General features: G+C 40.4%; 1 protein-coding gene and 1 non-coding gene across 3 annotated transcripts in view; both read right to left on the reverse strand.

Annotated features, from left to right (window-relative positions):
* The window catches only part of ARMH3 (armadillo like helical domain containing 3), a 183,819-nt gene that overhangs the window by 18,850 nt on the left and 144,059 nt on the right, over window positions 1–20,910 (reverse strand). For both annotated transcript variants that reach the window (XM_059398411.1, XM_059398412.1), the window contains exon 24: window positions 13,421–13,499. In XM_059398411.1, the coding sequence (XP_059254394.1) occupies window positions 13,421–13,499 (79 nt within the window). The remainder of the gene's footprint in view (window positions 1–13,420; window positions 13,500–20,910) is intronic.
* Window positions 1,437–1,545, reverse strand: LOC132017013 (U6 spliceosomal RNA). The gene has a single exon (XR_009404101.1). It is a non-coding gene; the product is annotated as a U6 spliceosomal RNA (small nuclear RNA).

The following is a 20,910-nucleotide window of genomic DNA, read 5'->3' on the forward strand; positions in this document are numbered from 1 at the left end:
GAGTATGTGTGAGTGGGATGGGGGACAGAGGGAGAGAATCCCAAGCAGTCCCCATGCTCAGTGTTGATTCCCATGTGGGGCTCAATCCCACAACCCTGAGATTATGATCCCAGCTGAAATGGGTACCCAAACAACTGAGTCATTCAGGCACCCATAAAATTTCTCATAATAAAATGTGGGTAAAAAATTCTTCCTGCAAAGAAAACTCTAGGCCCAGATGCTCTCACTGGTTAATTCTATTAATCATTAAGCAAGATATAATCCAATCCTACACAAACTTTTTTTCCTACACAAACTCATTTTTAAAAATGGAGGAAGGAATAGTGCACAACTTATTCATAGAGCAATATTATTCTAATATCAAAACCAAAGACATTGCAAGGAAACTATGGAACTGACATCCCTTATAAACACTGATAAGAATAATCAACAAAATATTAGCAATTCAAATTCTGTAATGTATAAAATAAATACTGCATTATGATCAAGAGGAGTTTATCCCAGGAATATAAGGTTAAGTTAGTATTATAATTAATCACCATAACTCTATATCAGAATAAGGATTAAATCCAGGGGCACCTGGCTGGCTCAGGGAGTAGAGCATGTAACTCCTGATCTTGGGGTTGTAAGTTTAAGCCCCACACTGGGGCTCAAAAAAATACTTAAAAAGGAGAGAGAAAATCTATATAATCATCTCCGTATATGCAAAAAAAAAAAAAAAAAGGCACTGATAAAATTCAACATGTATTCATGATAAAAATTTCTCAGCGAACTCAGAATGGAAGGAAATTTCCTCAACCTAACACAGGGAATCTCTGAAAACTGACAGCTAACACATTACTTAATGATGAAAGAACAAATGCTTTCTTTTGGAAATCTGAAAGAGAGGTCTACTCTTACCATTTCAGTATTTTACTGGAGGTCCTAACAGGTGCAATAAGGAAAGAAAAAGAAATCAAAGACATACAGATCTAAAAGATACACAGATCAGTATACAACATGCTTATGAGCACAGGAAACTCTAAGGACCATAAAAAAAGAATTAAATATGAGTTTATCAAAGCTTCAGGAAAAAAGGTCAATATAAAACTATTCTATGTCTAAACACTAAGAAAAAAAATTGAAAGTCAAAAATACCATTTATATAACATAAATAATGAAATAAGGAAAAAGACGGAACAAAATAGGATGCTCAAAAACTACAAAACACTGATGAGAAAATGTAAAAGATCTAAATAAATGGACATATTTTAAGTTCATGGATTTTAAAACAATATTATTAAAGTGTCTATTCTCCCCAAAGTTCACCTAGAGTTAATGCAGTTTTAATCAAAATCTAAGCAGATTTTTTTTTATAGAAATGGACAAGCTAATTTCACTCTTTATATGGAAATGCAAAGGACCTTAGAATATTCAAAACACTTTTTTTTTCTAGTAAAAATACGGAATACTTCACAAATTTGCGTTTCAAACTTGCACAGGAGCCATGCTAATCTTCGCTATATCATTTCAATTTTAGCATATGTGCTGCCTTGAATGGATGACCCATTCAAGGAAGTTCACTTAACCCAACTTAACGAAGCCTATATCCTTTGAGTACTGGAGGAAATACTGGCAGCACATATTGAGGCCATAGGCTGTATTTCCAGATCAAACTGTGTCAGTATGAGCAGACACAGCAAGCAGCAGCACCCTGGCCAAATTTCTTCAGATGGCTCCAGCAGAGCTGCTGGTGACCTATCTTGCTCTCTCAGACACAACAAGACAAAAGGTGATATAGTAAGTATACAGTGTAATGACAGCACTGCATACCCATATAATGGGTAAAATTAAAAAACACAATTCCAAGTGCGAGAAGAATATGGAGTAGCTAAAACTCATATTCATTGTCAGTTGGAATGAGAATTGGTACAGCCTTTTTTTTTTTTTTTAAGAGATTTTTATTTATTTATTTATTTGACAGGCAGGCAAAGAGAGAGGGAGAAGCAGGCTCCCCGCTAAGCAGAGAGCCCGATGTGGGGCTCAATCCCAGGACCCTGGGATCATGACCTGAGCCAAAGGCAGAGGCTTTAACCCACTGAGCTACCCAGGCGCCCCTGAAATGGTACAACTTTTTAAAACAGTTTGGTATAGTTTTTCTTTTTGTTAAAGATCTTTACTGAGACATAATTTATATACCATAAAATTCATTCATTTAAAGTGTACAATATATTCACATATTTGTGGAACTATCACTACGATCTAAATTTAGAACACTTTCATGAACCCCTCAAAAATCTTCATACCCATTAGCAATCATTCCCCATTCTGCTTCCCAACCCTAGTCCTGGGTAGCCATTAATCTATTCTGTCTCTATAGATGTATCTATTCTGACTCAGGTCATGATCTCAGGGTCCTGGGATCGAGTCCCGCAGCGGGCTCTCTGCTCAGCAGGGAGCCTGCTTCTCTCTCTCTCTCTCTCTCTCTGCCTGCCTCTCCATCTACTTGTGATCTCTCTCTGTCAAATAAATAAATAAAATCTTAAAAAAAAAAAAGACTGTCCCAACATAGATGAATCTCAGACACAAAAGAGCACATATATATTTATGCAAAATTTTATAGAAGACAAATCTAATCTATAGTGACAAAAAACACACGAATGCTTGCCTTAGGGCACAGACTCAGGGATGACTGACTTTAAAGGAGAACTTTTTAATTTTTTTTTAATTTGACAGAGAGAGATCACAAGCAGGCAGAGAGGCAGGCAGAGAGAGAGGGAAGCAGGGTCCCTGCTGAGCAGAGAGCCCGATGTGGGGCTCGATGTGGGGCTAGATCCCAGGACCCTGAGATCACGACCGGAGCTGAAGGCAGAGGCTTTAACCCACTGAGTCACCCAGGCGCCCCTAAAGGAGAACTTTTTTAGGAGATGGAAATGTTCGATGTTGTGGAGGTGGTGGACATACATATTTGCATAAATATGTCTTATCATGTCTTATTATATGTCAATTATACAATAAAGTTTTTAAAAATTCAGTAAATAATGGCTAGTTAAAAAAAGATATATGTCCATGGAATAAGTTTATGTATTTTTTTTTTTTTAAAGATGTTATTTATCTATTTGACAGAGAGAGAGAGAGGGGCAGTGAGAGAGGGAACACAAGCAGGGGGAGTAGGATAGGGAGAAGCAGGCTTCCTGCTGAGCATGGAGCCAGATGTGCAGCTCGATCCCATCACCTGGGATCATGACCTGAGCTGAAGGCAGACACTTAATGACTGAGCCATCCAGGAGCCCCAGCTTATGTCTTTTTTGGTCTTACTATTCTATTTTTGGTTGGGGCCAAGAATGATTCAGATTGATATATTAGAAAAGTAACTCTGAGTTACGAGTTCTCAGTATTTTGACAATGCCAAGGATTCCCCTCACTGTGTTCCTCCCTTCTACTCCTCCACTCCTGGAAATCCTCCCTAACAACTTAAATGCACTGTGTGTAGCAATCAACAGTGTTTAGAATAATTTTCAGCTGGGCACTAGCCACCTGATGTTTTCCTAAGTGGTGGTACTTACCTGAACCTTCTGACAAACTCAAATCATTTGCCAAGCTTGGAGGCTTATAAGTCCTGCTTTTACCAACCTAATGATGGTCCTGATTTTGCCTTTTTTTTTTTTTAAGATTGTATTTATTTATTTGACAGAGAGATCAAACTAGGCAGAGAGGCAAGCAACGAGAGAGGGGGAGGCAGGCTCCCTGCTGAGCAGAGAACCCAAGATTCAAGGCTTGATCCCTGGTCCCTGAGATCATGACCTGTTGAAGGCAGAGGCGTAACCCACCGAGCCACCCAGGCACCTGTAATTTTGCCTTTTTAATGAAAACGAGGCAAAGATAAAGATATGAGATGGCCAGGACTCTCCTTATGGAAACCCACTTCAAAAGAAAGTCATTGGCCCACCATTTATGGATTTCTGAGGTAATATTTCTCTAGGTTATGGAGAACAGGAAGATTTTATCTTAGGTTTACAAAGGGTCAGGCGGGGCTGTAAGCATGTCACATATATCCCCTGAAGTCTACAGGAGAACACACAGGCAAAAGTCTAAGCAAGAAAACAGCGATGCTGGTTCTCATACTGTGAAGTCTTCAAGGGGAGGCACGAATTTTGCATTTTTATAGCCCCTGGCTCGGCACACAGCAGATACTTCTGTACTTTTGCATGGAAAAAAATGAATCTCGGAAACTTTAGGCTAGGACATGTATTCCTTGTCTTATTGCACTAACCAAAGACACTCAGAAGTAGAGAATTCTTAGACGAAGAGAGGTTCTGAGAGCTTCCTTAAGAGGTAAGAACTGGTTCTTTTTCAAAACACTTCAGCCCAAAGTGGCTGAAACAAGGAAAACAAGCCAATAGCCCAGGAACTAGAACAAATAACAACCTGGTAACAAAATCTGACTCTACTGAGTGGGGACCCCTCCCTCTACTGATGTGTTTACAGTGACCTTCAATCCAAGATAACCTGAATCTCTCTCCAGGGCACAGTCATCCAATATAATTGTTTGGAACCTCGGATCCCAAAGGTGGACACAAAAATCTTGGGCAAAAAAAAAAAAAAGATAATACCTTTTAAAAGGTAACTGCTTCCTGCATAGAATATGTAGACGTTTCCCCCTTTTATTTTCTCTTTCTATTTTCATCTCCTATACTTCAGGACTAAACTCAATTTCAGAACCAGTGTAAGCTGGCCAATTCCCCTAGTCCATCCATGTCTTTCAAGCCTGTTACTAAAGGGCTTTCCACTGCCCTGAGATTTATTGATCTGACACTGGCTCTGCCCTTCAGCAAGGTGGATCAGATAATGAACCTCACAGTGGGTGATTAGTGAGAGGCCATCAGCTGGTTAAAGGAGTGGTGACAGTGACTTTAATTTCCCTGGGCAGTTGCCCCACCTCTCTGACTTTATTTGGCTGACGCCCTAGGCAGCCCTCATGAAGCTTTTCTTTGCACTAATTACAGATTCAATGTGCCCAGGCCCTTACCCTCTACAAGCAAGGCATGCAATCACACTAAGAGGCAGCCAAGGTAATGTAGGTGGGAGAATCATGACACAAATATCGCATCAGGCCTTCTCCTTCTCTGTGGCTTACTGTAGGCAGGACACTCCTTCCAGCTCAAAACAAGAGGCAGGTGTCTCTGTCTTCCCCACCTGAGGTTTCTTTCTTTAGAAACATCACATCTCAGGGAGGGAGAGAGGAAAGCATTGCCTCTTCTCCTAACTCACCAGCAATGTGACATGGGGGTCTCTGCCTCCCTGTCGGGCCTCACTTATCTATCCCTCCCTGAAACACAGAATTCTTTAACAGAAATCCCAGTTGGGGGCTATCCACAATTTCCCGCTAGCTGAGTGGGTCATTTTTAAGATTGCAACTTCCTTTGCACAGTATCACCGTGAAAGGTCAGAGTGCTGTCATGGCACCTAGCAAAAACATTTTCAGTTAGCACAGCCTGTAACAGACAAATGTTTGCATGGCAACATTTTTGGCCTCTAATGTCAGCAGAGTGGTAAACCATACTTTTTCCAGCACACATTATAGAGTTTTGAGCTACTTCCTGAAGAAGAGGTTGCAGTAGAAATAAAATAAAAGTTCCCCAAACTCTATTTGGAAGGAGGAAGGTAGCTAAAAAAACAAACCAAAGAGGGAAGTCCTACTTGTACATGCTTATCTAATAATTAGAGTAAAGGATCCTTCTCAGATTAAACAAAGAAAGCAAGGGCTGCTGTCTCCTGTAACCTCTGGAACAGCTGACAACTCCAACTCTTACAAGCTGCAACACTGTTCTTCTGTGCACTGCCAATGAAGCTTCACTGGCAATGAAGCCTGACTGAGGAAGACCAGAAGTTCATGTAGTGCACATTTCAAAATTCATATTTAGTTAGAGAAAATGCTGTCAGCAGCAGAGAGGAATATTAAGCTGAGCTCTTCACCAGTGACCTCTGTATTCATCTAGCTTGGCTGTGGGATATTGATTTTGAGAGTCTTTGTTTTGTTGCTGTTGTTTTAGCAAAATGAAACTCCTACTTTAAAAACAATTAAAATTCAGCGTGCCACCTTTTGGAGTTTGGCCCATGTAACTATATTACCTATTAGAAAAAAATAAATCTCTCTCTCTCTCTCTCTTAACTCACCATGTTCCTTTGGTGTTTGGAAAAGCTTTATTTCTCATAGTGACTTTGCAGACATGCTTGATGGAACAAAGAGACTCTTTCCTCATTTATAAAGTTATCATAATGTGCCAGGACCCTTTACTTAGGCATTTCTGCCTACCTGGCAGGCAACTCCTCAAGCCCCTGTTTAGTACTTACCTTCCTCAACTGAATGGTCCCTTCCCAAACCAGGTCTTTTCCCCATGCCCCAGGAGTGAGCCCTGCTATCTGCACCATCCCTGCTTCTCCTTCCACCTTCCTCTCCCTGGCCTTCCGCCTCCTTCAGGATACCTGGCAAACTCAGGTTGTCACACATGCCTCAGCCTGATGAAGAGAAGAAGCTCAGACATCAGTGTCAGACAGACCTATGATCATGTTACGGCTTTGCACAAGCAGCTGTGGGACCCCAGGCAAGACTTAGCCTCTTTAGCAACCTCATCTATAAAATGATAACGGCACCTACCCCAAACAGCTGATACAACACTTAAGTAAATAACCTATGTAAAACTGCCAAGCTCAGTAACTACTAGCTGTTCCTTTCCTTTTATCTATTTATGTCCTCTTAAAATCCAAGATATCATCTCTCCTTTTTCTGGCAGTGCAGCCCACCTCCTGGTCCAAGTAAAACTGTGGCCATCCTAGCAGCACATCATCAGCTCACGCTCTTATGTGGACCTTCTCAAGATGCCCTATATCACATCAAGTTGATTTCTGAGGTTAAACAGCTTGTAAGAAAATCTATCTGCCTCTGCCTCTGCCTTTCCTGCCTTAGTGAGTCCAGTTAACGAACAACTCACACCAAACCTTTTCTGCCAAATAGGTCACCTGAAAGCTGGAGTCTAAGTGACAGCAACGAGGAAGCCAATGCTGTGTCCCATGCTTGCACTCAGTAGGAATTTGCACAGCAACCATCACTCAGGGTTACAGAGAGGCAGTGCAAAACTAACAGGCTGTTGTAGAAAAACACAATGCCACGTACAAAAAACTGAGTCATGGCTATCACAGGAGTCCTAAATCTCAGATCTCCAGCGTGTGTCTCTGTCAAGGCTGCTATGCATGGTGGTTAAGGCCCTGCTCTAAGACGAGAAAACATCACAGCGGCTCTCAGAGTGGGCTACTCAGAGGTCTCCATCGCCCTGGGGAGGAACTTCTATCAGTGGTTCCCAGGTAGGAAGTAGGGTACACTCACCCCTGCTCAGAAAGGCCTGCCTCATAGCTTTACAGCCCCGTTCTCCCAGTCATCCTCAACAACCAGTGATGTGATGGCACTAGCTCATACACACTTGGCCTGGGAGAGCTGACAATTAAATTTTCAAACATTGTGAGAGCCACAGGGCTTCAAGCTGGTAGACACAGTGGGAGGAGTCACACCCAACACTACAAATCAGCCCCCTTCCCAACCGCCACCTCTGTCAGCAGTTCTTCAACATACACTAGCACATCAAGGGCCCCCAACTCTAAAGCTGAAACATCAGGCTCCATTTCCTCATAAACCCTGAAGCTCTTAGGATTATCTTCCCTGAGATCTTTCTGTGCTTCCTCTTAGATGTTCTCAAGTAATGGGTGCCACCCAGGGCCCCTAACAATGTTTGCCCCACGGACTTTTCTCTTATTACTGTCTCACTCCTCTGTGGGAAAATAAAGCTAGGTTTCATTAGGATTTCTAAATGCCTAGCATTTATTTGTAGTGCCTCTTATCTTAGGATCTGGAAAAAATCAAAAGGTTTAGAAAGATTACTAGCAGACAGACATAGTAGCTTCCAATGTAACTTTTATTCATTCAGATATGAAGCACTGTTTCCCTAATTTACCTTAACCTAATTCTATAAGTAAGTTAGATTCTTTGCTTTGTCACAATACTTTTGAAGGTACCTCTTGTAATACAAAACATTATACATGCCTCCTCTGATTCCAAAATATAAAGCCCTAGTGAGAGTCGAGACTTAAAGAGATAATGGGGGTAGGGTTACTATGTCCTGTCCTATGGTTCTGTGACATATGGGGATGTCAGTAGACCAGCTTGTGATACTCCTGGAAAATTCCCAAGTCTGTACGTAGAGAAATTTTTAGCCAGCTCCTGAGCCACTTGCCTGAAAGGTGCATCATTTTCAAAAGAGGTTGGCCCACTTCTAGAAAACAATGTAGAATGGTGGTTGCCAGGGTTAGGACGAAGGGGGAAAGGTAAGTTGTTCAACAATAGGGCTTTAGTTTTGCAAGATGAAATAGTTCTGGAGATCAATTGTGCAACAACAAGCACACGTCAACACTACTGTACTGTACACTTAAAAATGAATGGTTATGGTGGTAAATTTTGTTATGTGTTTTTTTACCAACATTTTTTTAAAAAGCTTGGTTTGCCCAGTAGGTCTCATCACATGCCTAGCACTGAGACTAGTTCATATTAGGCCTTTGGTTAACAGTTACTAATTGAATCAAAGGCAGTACAATTAGAACAGAGATTAGCATCAGTACAGTAGAGATGGAAGCTGTGATGACAATTTAAATGACTGGACTGTTGTTCTTTTTTTTTCCTCCCAGAGATTTTTTTTTTTTTTTAAAGATTTTATTTATCTATTTGACAGAGAGAAATCACAAGTAGATGGAGAGGCAGGCAGAGAGAAAGAGAGGGAATCAGGCTCCCTGCTGAGCAGAGAGCCCGATGCGGGCCTCGATCCCAGGACCCTGAGATCATGACCTGAGCCGAAGGCAGCCCCCTCCCAAAGATTTTATTTATTTATTTGACAGAGAGAGATTGAGAGAGGGAGCAGGGGGAGGGGCAGGCAGAGGGAGAGGGAGGGGCAGGCTCTCCTCCAAGCAGGGAGCCAAAAGCAGGGCTTGATCCCTCAATCCTGAGATTATGACCTGAGCCAAAGGCAGACAGATGCTTAACTGACTGAGCTACCCAGGAGTCCCCTGAATTGTATTTCTAAGTCATTCAGCCTCTGGGTACCCTGTGACCCAAGGACAAGATTTATAGAAACTCTGGAACTCTTCTCTCTTCTGTTTTTTTTTTTTTTTTTTTTTTTCAGGTCCTGGCTTTGAGTACATTTTATAATCTATGCCTCTTCATTTATCCAATCCCTATCCCTGCTCTTTGAAGGTCCACCCAATTCTTTCCTCCATATGGCATTTCTTGACCATCACAACCTACAGAGATCTTCCTCTAACAGGAGCTCACAGATCCTACTGCTAGTACTGGTCAGCTATCAATAAGCTGTAAGCCATCTCTTGAATTTATTCCATCTTCTGAGAACAAAGACCGTTTATCATATTTCTGTATACCTCAAATGGCTAGCACACAGCAGGCACTAAATGCTAAAATACTGATAGCTGAGGGAAGGCTAAAGAAAGCAAGAGTGCAGAGTGCCTCAGTGGCTCAGTCCCTTAAGTGATTGCCTTCAGCTGAAGTCATGATCTCAGGGTCTAGGGAACAGAGGCCCTCCTCAGCAGGGAGTCTGCTTCTCCCTCTCCCTCTGCACCTTGTGCACCTTCTCTCTCTCTAATAAATAAATAAAATCTTTTCTTTAATAGCATTTTTAAAAAAGATTTATTTTTTTGACAGAGATCACAAGTAGGCAGAGAGGCAGGCAGAGAGAGAGGAAGGGAAGCGGGCTCTCTGCTTAGCAGGGCTTGATCCCAGGACCCCGGGATCATGACCTGAGCTGAAGACAGAAGCTTTAACCCCCTGAGCCACCCAGGCACCCCAATAAATAAAATCTTAAAAAAAAAAAAAAAAGAAAGAAAAAAAAGGTGGGCTAATCATTTATTTGTTTTTCCAACGGGATATTTCAAAATCACAAAATTGGTCATCAATGTGACTAAAATCTTAAGGAATCAGGTGCTCAGAGAAGGTTTTGACTTGAATCCTAAATTGTGACTATGTACTCTAGATATTCAGGGCTCTAGAGAATCTTTTATAAAGTTCTACCATGAAGTCCTCTCTTACCTATTAGGAAATTAGAGCTGACATAAATCAGTATGTCATTTATTTATACGAGAGAGAGAATGCACATGTGCACACACAGGAGGTAGGGAAGGAGAGAGGGACAAGCAGACTCCTTGCTGAGCATGGAGCACCATGCAGGGCTGGATCCCAGGGCCCTGAGATCATGACCTGAGCTAAAGTCAGATGTTTCACTGACTGAACCACCCAAGCTCCCCTTTTTAAAAATATTTTCTTTCATTTTGCATAACATCTAAAATTAATTATTCACTATAGTGAAATGTGTTTTCTTTTCTTTTCTTTTTTTTTTTAAAGATTTTATTCACTTATTTGTCAGTGTGGGACTCAAACCTACAATCCCAAGATCAAGAGTCACATGTTCCTCCCACTGAGCCAGCCTGGTTCCTCAATATGGGCTCTATTTAAGAAGAAAAAAAAAAAAAAAAAAAAAAGGACATATATAGAGAGACAGAAAGTACAACAGTGGTTACCTTCAAGAGGGGGAAGGGAATGGGTAGTTATTGTTTAATGGGCATAAGCTTTCAGTATGGAATAATGAAAAAGTTTCGGAGATGTATAGCAGTGATGTTTGCACAATGATGTGAATATACTTAATGCCACTGAACTATACATTGGAAAACGGTTAAAATGGTAAATTTTATGTATATTTTACCACACACACACAAAAGGAGTCAAAATGAACAAGCTTCACAATCAACCTTGGACAAATGTTACAGCTGTGTATAAAATATAAAAAATGCATGTAGTTTATTATACTAGATAATGCACAACCATTCAGTTACACTGAGGGTACTGACTGTTTCAAGGGCTTTGTCCTCCATGAAGACAATGAGAAGTAACCGAAAAATGTCATGTATCTCTGGAAATCTGAAAAACAGCTCCAGGGTGAGAGAACGGGCTTTATTTATTAAGTAATAATGAATTTACAAACATCACCTTGAAATGCCACAGACAGAGGCTGGGATGTGTCTGGGTGTTGTCAGAACTATAATATTCACAAATCTCTTACCAGAACAAAATGGCAGGCTGGGCAGGCAGATCTAGCAAGAGCCCTCTCTTATCTGCTATTTTACAAAGTGCTATAAATTCTAGTTAACACCTATCCATGGTCTTTAGGTTTTATTTTAGGGGTAAGTTAGAATCTACTTGGGGATTGAGTTCCTCATTTTTCCTTTGGACTTAGTTTGAGGCTAACAAGTGCAGGGCCCTGCTGGATCCCAAAGCCAGCTCTTTAGGAAGCTGTGAATACACTTAACATTAAGTGATATTAGCACTGATATTCACAAGTGAAGGGAGAGAAGTGCTGCAACACATGTTGGAGATTATCAAGGCAGTCAAATACTTCTAATCCGATAGTGCTGAGAATAAAACCAAGTGCACTGTAATGCTGTCATTCAGCGCCCTTCAAAGTGCGTCAGGGAAGAGAAGCAACAACTATTTTGAGGGCAGTTTTGAAAAGGGTCCCAGAATAGTATCACCCTTTCCCCACTCCCTAAGTGAAAAGGATTGCTAAGAGAGATAGCAAGTGTACAAAAACTCCATGGCACAAGGGCTACACTTAGATTATTCACCACTGTCCCCACTACCCAGCATCATACCTTGTAAACAGCAGGCATATAATTATTTATTCCTTTGAGAGCTGCTATCCTTTTCCCACTCTTGAATAGGGCTGTATACTCTCTCTCTCCATAGAAATCGCCTCATCTCTGGCTTGTGGACTCTTTCTGAGACACTTTCATCACTTCATTTAACTTTGAGAGAAGTTGGAGGAGGGTGAGGACACGTGCTTGCTAATCATCCTTTTCCAGATTGCCTCATGCGCCAGAATGGATTTTTATTATTGGTCTGTGGCTGCTACTGCTGTAAAGAGATTTCAGCCTGACCTTCCCAAGCTGCTGTGGGGTGAATACTGCACGTGGCTCACAGGGAAAATGTGTCCTTTTTTTTTTTTTTTTTTAAAGCTTTTAGACTAACCAGAGCTCACTGTGATAGAAAAGTCACCTTTTCTTTCCCCATACAAAACTCAAGATGTTGAATTCTTTTGCATAAAAATGGCACAGTAAACTGATCTGAACTGGTCCAACAGGAAGAAGGTAGCATCCCAAAGCACCTCACAGAGAGCAGTGGCATCAAAGAACAGTACTCATGAAAAAAAGAAAATGAAAGCCATTTATAAAAGCAGTTTAAATAAGAGGATGGAAATCTCACAGCTGGCCTCACAAAAGAGAACAAATATGTCAAAGGGAACAACTGATAGTCTAATAGAGTCCTATCCATCTGGCTGAGGAAAGAGCCACTGGTGGGAATGCTGAGAAGCCTGTCTGTTAGGCAAAAGGCTGCCTGCTGCCTCACTGAGTGAGCTGAAGAGCTTTTAGAAACACTGGAACACAGGTTCACACCAGAGCTGGCTGGCTGTACCAGCAAAGGACTCAGAGAAGGGTTATACTGATACATTGGCAGAAAAAGGGGGGAGGGGAGAGGAGAGTATGTTTTTTTGTTTGTTTGTTTGGAACTTATACCTGGGCTTTCAACTCATGACTACCCTGGCTCTCCATCTTGGGAGTTGGTGGGGGGGAGGGGGGAAGGAGATTGTGTGAATAGAATGTCTCATTTTGTGCTTTTAAAAACAGGACTCAAGAGTCTCATTCTGAAACATCAAGTTCAATCCCATGCCATGCTAATGCCCCAATCTGTACTTTTATATAATGCAGAGCTGAATGCAGGCACTTTGGGAGAAGGGGAAATCAGGCCAGACTCAAGGAAAACAAACACTAATGCTATCTGCATCTCCAGTTCAGTCCACACCATAGAAAAACCTCAGAAATAATTGCTCAAGGCAGACAGAACTCAATTACTAAGGAAAATCTGCCCCAATGAGGGCTTATATTTTAACACACCAAACAGCATCAAATTAAGCTGAACTCAGAGTTTTTCTAATTGGCAGTTTTATCCATTTCTAAGTTCTCATTTATTTTTAAATATCAAAATGACTCTCTGCCTAAAATTAAAAAAAGAAATGCCTATCACCCACTCTAAAATAATAATTCACTAAGTTTTCACCTACATATCTTCTATATAATTAAACGAACCCTTCCAACGGCACAAAAGTAGAAGCCATCCCTCTATTTAAAGTACTATCAACAAATCGCTTAGTAATTGCTCTTAGAAGCCTAGTTCCTGCTACCAGCTCAGCCACAGAATACTTCTGCTATCAAAGAGAGGACAACTGCTTGATCCCAGCCACAACTTATGAGGGTCACTCTGGGAAGGGTACTGGCTTACCTGCTCCTCTGACAGTTGGGATATGTGATTCACAGCAGCATAGGATTCAATTTTGGGGTTAAAGTGATTGATGATGGCTCTGAAAAAAAGAATTAACATTAATATGGCATCAGATGGAAGAAGCAGATAAATGAGTAAAAAACAAGTATCAAGTACTCTCTAGTTTAGAGTATGAGTGCATAGGAGTGACTGTCAGAAGCTATCTTTTTATTGAACATGGGGATGAATCTGAGAACTCTGAAGTAAGAAGTGTTTAAAATTTTTTAGACCAAGAGTAGAATCAAATGTCTGCGTTGCAAATGAACTAGGGGAGGGGAAAAATCTCAACCAAACAAAAAACCCAAGCATCCTTCAGGCAAGAAACAGGACCCAGAGGCTGTCCACTAGGGGGCCCTGCTGTTTCAGTCAGAAAGAAAAGTTGTTTGCTCTGCTCTGACTTGGGAGAACAGGGCACTCAGTCAAGCTGGACCAATACATAGGTTAAATACAATCTTTGAAGAATCTGAGTTTTGTCAAAGCCTAGAACCAATCTTCACACTTGTTAGTTAATAATTTCAAGGGAAAATTTTATTTCCAGCCATTCAAACCAAAATCTGAGTGTCATTTTCAAACACTTCCTCTCCATCACCCTCAACAATCAAGGTCACCAAGTCTTATCAAATCTAGTCCTTAAAAAATCTCTGAAATCTGAAATAAAGTTCCCTGAAACCAATGCTTTTGGTGTATATGTAGGTCCTTGTCATTTCTTGTCTAGTGCAGTAGAAAAAACACAGGTTTCAGATCGGAGTTTATCGTAAGTCCACATTGATACAAAATAGATTAAATAAATGGGGAGAAGAGAAAAATCTTTCTAACAGAGTAATTCCAAATAATATGTGTAGGTACTCTCCCCTTTAGGAGGTGAAACTTGGTTCCCACTCCCACGGAAGGTAGGACAGACTTAGTGACTTATTTCCAAAGAACAGAGTAGTCAAAGGGAAAATAGTAACTTTACAGTAAAGAATCTTGGCAAATGCTACCTTATTAGCCAAATGATGAACGTAAACATGGCCAGTGATTCATGTAGCTGTCATGTTACCCCTGGTATGATCTTATAATCTTTACCTCTGTTATATACTTCCCCAAACCCACAACCTGTCTCATCATGAGAAAAACATGCGACAAAGCCAGTTGGGGGCATTCTATAAAATACCTGGCCAGTACTCCTTAACACCGCCAAGGTCATGAAAAACTGTCCTTGAGAAACTGTCACAGATCATAAGATACTAGGGAGACATGACACCTAAATGCATGTGATACCCTGAATTGGACTCTGGAACAGAAAGAGAAAATTAATAAACTAGCAAAATCCAAATAAAATATGGAGCTTAGTTAAAAGGACTGTGTCACTGCCAGTTTCTTGGTGATGAATAACTGTACCTTGGTAATGTAAGATGGGGGAAACCTGGTCGAGGGGCATATAAGAACTCTGTGTACTATTGTTGCAGTTTTTCTATAATTCTAAAATTATTCCAAAGTTAAAAGTTTTTAAAAACATATGTGTGTACATGCACCCATATGAATGTGGTAGTGCAACAAAAATCAATGTTCTCTTTTAATATAACATCGATAGTATGAAACTCTTGAACCATTTAATATGGGTATAAAAGTATAAGTCAGACTTCAAAAAAAATCATGGTTTGACCATTTGTTATTTTGGATTTTTAGGAAGCTACATGTCTCAGAGGGAAAAAGTGGGAATAACACCTACCTTAGCACTTAGTACAGTACCCAGGAATAGTACATTGTAGACATAAAATAAATGTTTGTCGAAAGAATGACTAAATCTTAGAGGATTCGTGCAACATTTATATAATAAAGCAATGTCAAATATCTAGCACAGTGCCTGGCACACAGTTGGTACTCAATAAATATTCAATGAATGAATACATCAAACGGGACAGTAATGGGTCAGGAACAGAGGAGAATTCTGGTAACTTATTTTTTTCAAAGACTACCAAGAAGGGTAGAGATGTTATCTGCAAGTTAAGGTTGTAATTTGGTCTAAATCCAAGGTGGGAAAGAATTTGGACCAAGTAGGGGTCAAATATTTTTCTCATTCAGAAGGTGAGGTTTGCAGGTATTGGCAGGGATGATAACAGTCCAGGAGCAGAAAGGAAAACCTGGAGCCTAAACTCAGTAAGAAGACAGGGGAGGAGGTTTAGAGAAGAACTGAGAATCCCCCCAAACCCAGCAGCAGTACCAAGTTCAAGTTAACTCAGTAGAGAGTATGAGTCATAGGGTCTAGCATCTAAGAGTGACAGATCAAGAAAATGAAATAGAGTAATCAAATCTATCTATGACTAGATCTCAGTTATTTTAGGAAGAAAAATCTGAACTCTGTAATAAATTCATTTCATGGTTTTATAATGGTTTTTTCTTTGGGGTTTTCCTTAAACTTCTTAGTAAAATTTTTTTGAAAAAATGTTTTAAAAAAATTCTGATTCAACCAAACTAGGGTTGTTTGTTTTTGCTTGCCTAAGTTTGGAGAACAGAGAACTCCAAAGTATCTTCATGTCTGTCTGGGTGGGTGAGTAGCAGCCATGGGGGCCCAGGTGGCAACCCAGTAAAGCTGGTGAGGTCTGGACAATGAAATAATCCCTGGGAATGAAAGTGAGGGGTATGCTCTAATTCTGTTCCCCTTCTACCCAAGGAATTCTTGCACTAGCAAAGAAAGCAGGGAAGCAAAAAAAGAAGGAGAAGAGAAAGGAGAAATGGAAAGAAGGAAGAAAGAAGACAGGAGAGGGAACGGAAAGAGGAAGGAAGGGAGAAGAAATGGAATGAGGGAGAGAAAGGAAAAGCCTGGAAAGTATTCTCCTCAGAAAGTATATTTAATTCCTTCCCTTCTCAAAGTTGTACCTGTCAAGTGTCACTTGGATCTACAGATGGTCTATGTTGGCAGGGCATATATGCTGATATTGTTTGAGCATATTCATCCTGAGGGTATGACAGATATGCCACTCTGGGAATTTGGAATAAGGATAAAATCATCCTCCAACCTCCCCTGTGACACTCCCATTCCAGAGCCTCAGGTCTCAGCAGGTAATTAAAGCCCAATGGAACTGTCTAAACCCAGTTAGCAGTATCTAACCCAGTACCCACAAAGAGCACAGAGTATATGCCTCTGCTTTATTTTTCTTGCTGTTTCTTTGGGACAATTAAAAATATGAGCACTAATCTGATCTACTAGAGGTGGCACATGCAGGGCTCTAAGCCTAAGAGGTAAGAAAAACTGTCTGATACTGGCTGTTCTCCTTCCAGGCTCTTCAGCAAGGAATTTCAGAGAGGGCTTGGAAGCTTCCTATTAAAGTTCTTGGGACCTCATATCGTTGAAATGGAAATTTGTTCTGAGATAGCAAAGAGATGACAAAACACTGAAACCAGGCAAAGTCCACCCACACTGAGTAACACATGCCTTTGCAGTGACTGAAATACTTAGCTGCTCCTTCCCCTGGAAGTCTGCAGCCTGCTATAGGGCTCACCTGGGTTGTGATTCCACACTGCCCCATCTGGCCAGGTCCTAGAATAGCATTTATGCTAGTGGAAAAAGATGACATACTAGATTTATAGATGAGGAGCCTCCCTCTTTTCTTTAGGCTTCCCTTCCCACTGATACCATCTCCAAAAGGATTTACTACCATCTCTTCTGAACATTTTTTTTTTTGGTGGCGGCGGGTGGGGGTGGGTGTTCCTCAAAGATTCTAACACTAGCTCTCTTTCATTTTGCAGATCAAAATCTAGCAGGTAGCAACTATCTAATGCTTAAGTCTAAAACTTTAGTGTTCCAGCAAGGAAGAAATGGCAATTTCTCTCATTTCCATTCTTCCCTCCACCATGTGAGGACATAAGGCAGTAGGCAGCTGTCAACGAAGCAGAAGAAAGTCCTTACCAGAAATTATCCCTGCTGAACCCTGATCTGGGACTTCTGGCCTCCAGAATTTTGACGAAACGAACATCTGTTTTTTAAGCCACCTACTCTAGGATATTTTTGTTCTGACAATTGAGAAGATTAACATATAGGTAATCTACTCTCCATAGGACCCTGGCCATTTGGGCAAAGCAGACTCCAAACCAGAGTCCATCTTTAGTAAAGTAGTAGAGTGGATAAAGTCTGCTTCTTTTTCTGCAGGTGGACTTCCTCTCTTTAAACCCTTTATATTGTGGGACTTCCTCTCTTTAAACCCTTTATATTGTGGGTTATTATTTCCTTCCCTTCTAGAAGAGGATCCTGAGGTTTCTATGCCTCAAAGTTCTAATCACAAACACCACAAATGTAGCTACATGGGTGACCAGTTTCCTAGGCAGAGTGTGCTGGGCCCTTTAGTCTTTACTAAGTGAAAAACAGAGACTTCAATAAATGAGGATCTTGTAGGGGTTTCTGAGAGGCCTGTGCCATAGTGAAGACACACACACACTGAAGAGAGACAATGTCTGAAAAATAGTAGGATGGGCAGCAACATACTGGCTAAGAAAGAGATGTTTTTCCTTTCATTTGCATCTTAAGGTTGATTTTCATCTAACCACAGCCTTCCAGGTATTTAAACAAAACCCAGTTTATACCAGCCAAAAGCTTTTATGCTGAAAGTATTTTAGGAAAGGGGACTTAAAAGGAGGAAGAGGAGTAGGAAGAAGAGGAAGGTTTGAATGGGCAAAGAATGAGAAATCATAGCCATTATGAAAAAATTAAAATACAATAAAGATGACCAAAAAAGATGTCCCTTTGACATAGGTGGCAAGATAAATGGGAAAAGGATAGTCTAGTCAAGAAATAGTGCTGGCAAAACCAGGTATCTACACGCAAAAGACTAAAGTTGATCCCCTACCCCACACCATACACAAAAATTAACAGAATGGATCACAGATCTCAAATGTAAAAATCTTAGAAGAACACGTAAATCTTTGTGACCTTGAGTTAAGCGATGATTTCTTAGGGTACCAAAAGTAGAAGTGACAAAAGAAAAAGCAGGAAGAAGATTTAAAGAAGTAAGGCCCAAGGAAAGGGAAAGGAGTCTGGAAGTCCAACTTTGTGGGGAAAGGGAATATAATTTCTAATCAAACTCCCAGCTTTTTTATCCCCCTCTCCAGCTTTATTCAAACTGAACTAAATGCTCCGTGAGAGCAGGGACCAAATTTATTTTGCTCACCAATATATTCCTAAGACTTTAGCAAAACACCTGTCATACTGAGAGGTTTCAAGTTTTCAAACTGAATGAATAAATCAAAGTCTAAGAAGGTTTTTGTTCAGTTTCACCACAAGGAAGGGGATCACGAGCACCAGCTAGAAAAGTATGTTTTCATACTTTCAAAAGTATGAAAATAACAATAAAAATGTTTTATTCCCATCCCAAGAGAAGAGGCGGCTCAGACATGAACAGCTATCCTTCAAAGAAGGAACTGAAGTTGTCCCTGAAAACAGTAAAGCTTTCTCTTCCTCTTAAGTCTTACCGGGAGACTACAGAAAAACTTTCTGCCATTTCTTATTAATCTAATATTTTCTAAAAGTAAGCCTACGCTTTTGTTTGTTTGGGATGGGGAGGGGTAAGGAAGGACTGGGGGAGTGTGTTATACTCTGTTATTGGGTCTTCTAATACCAGTGAATTAGGAAGTCCCAAAGGGAAAGACAAAAGAAACAGGCAATGTCATAGTAAAGGTAAACTGCTAAAACCAGCCAGAGAGAGAGTTCTGTACCCAAAGCACCTTTAAGGGCAAGAATCTGGGCCACCCTCTAACGCAACTGCCAACTTCTGATTGCCAAAGACAGGGGTCACTTACACAAACTGAAGCAAAACAAAGTGGACAGATGGAACAGCAAGGCTGAGCCACAAACTGGCTAGGGATTTCTTGGTCCATTTTTAACTTATTCTCTCTGACTCATGACTCTGCAAAGCAGCTTTCTTTTCCCTAGTGCTGGGTGGATGATGGCTGAGACAGATAGTTAATGCCCAACTTACCCAAGAAATACAGAAGAATGTTACCGTAACAATGTAGAAATGTAGATTAATAGGAAATGGAGACTCTTTCTCATATCCAGAGGGAATCTAAAGCAAATCCTCCAAAGATGCAAATTCTCACAGTCCCGGCTATCTCCCACAGACAAAAGCATCTAAGGGTCTTTTATGAAACAATAAATAAATAATAATTTCACCCAGAAGCCCAGAACACGGTGATTGTTTCCTTACTGAGCTATTTAAAGGAAGCAGCCTATCTCTAAGAGCTGCTTTGTAAATCCTTCAGGCAGAAAGGAGAAAAACAGGCAAAGGCTGTTTATAGGAAAAGTTTCTGTAGCTCTTATTCCAAAGAAGTAAGAAACATAACTGGTACACTCAAGATGGTACACACTGGGAATATTCTTAAAAGTTTCACTCTAAAATTACTCCTATAAGGCTACCAGATTTAAAGAGTCTGATTATGGGTACATATCTGAAGCCTTATAAAAATAAATCCGTATCTCAAGGCCCAACCTCCTAAGAACTATAGTCCTGTATTTTCAAATACTTGCTAAACATGTACACCCGGACATCATGCTTTTACTTACATGATTTTCTTCACATGGAATGCTATTTTCTTTACTCCTATAAAGCTAAGTCTTACTTTTCCCTTAAAGGCCCAGTTAAAATAGCTCAGCTTCCCTGAACAACATGGTATGCATAATACAAAAAGCAAGGCTTTCAGGGCAGTGGACCCAAGTTAAAATCTGGATTCTTCCACTTCTAGACTGTATGACCTTGCACAAGACACCAGGCGCTCTAGTATTAGTTTTTTCATGTTACTGGATTGCCTCTGCAAAGCTTTCCTCTGTGTTTTCCTATATATACCATCTAACTTGACCGAAATGGAACTTTTTTTTTTTTTTTAATACAAGCAGCTTCCCCTTTCCAAGACCTAAAAAAAGCAGTCCAGATATAATATACTATAGAGTTTATTCTCAGATATCTGGGATTAAAGACAAGAAAATTGTATTTATAATTGCTTCTACCTGGGAAATCTTTAAACATACAGATAAGAGACTGGCTTCTGAGAAGGGATAAAGGTAGGAGAGTGGTATGTGGCAGCAGATAAAATGGTTCATCTGAGGTTGAGTTATTTAAAAGTTTATTTATTTTAAGTAATCTCTACACCTAAGGTGGGGTTCGAACTCACGACCCCAAAATCAAGCAATCTCACACTCTTCCAGGCACCCCAAGTTATTTAATTTTAAACGAGCCTTTCTTTTCACATTCAGAATTGCCTCACATACTCCATTTCATGCAGTAATAAGCTTCCTTCCTCATGGAGTCAATGAATCTTTAGCCCATCCAATTCAACAACAACAAAAAAACAATTTCCCTTGATGCCTGTTAACAGCAGTGCATTACAAGCCTCAGAGACTCTGCTGATTAACATTAAGCAAAATGAAACCTCAAATAAGAATATCTTTTAACCTTTTCACTTCGAAACTATCTAGTCAAAAC

Source organism: Mustela nigripes, chromosome 4 (genome assembly GCF_022355385.1).
Source record: "Mustela nigripes isolate SB6536 chromosome 4, MUSNIG.SB6536, whole genome shotgun sequence".
Lineage (NCBI taxonomy): Eukaryota > Metazoa > Chordata > Mammalia > Carnivora > Mustelidae > Mustela > Mustela nigripes.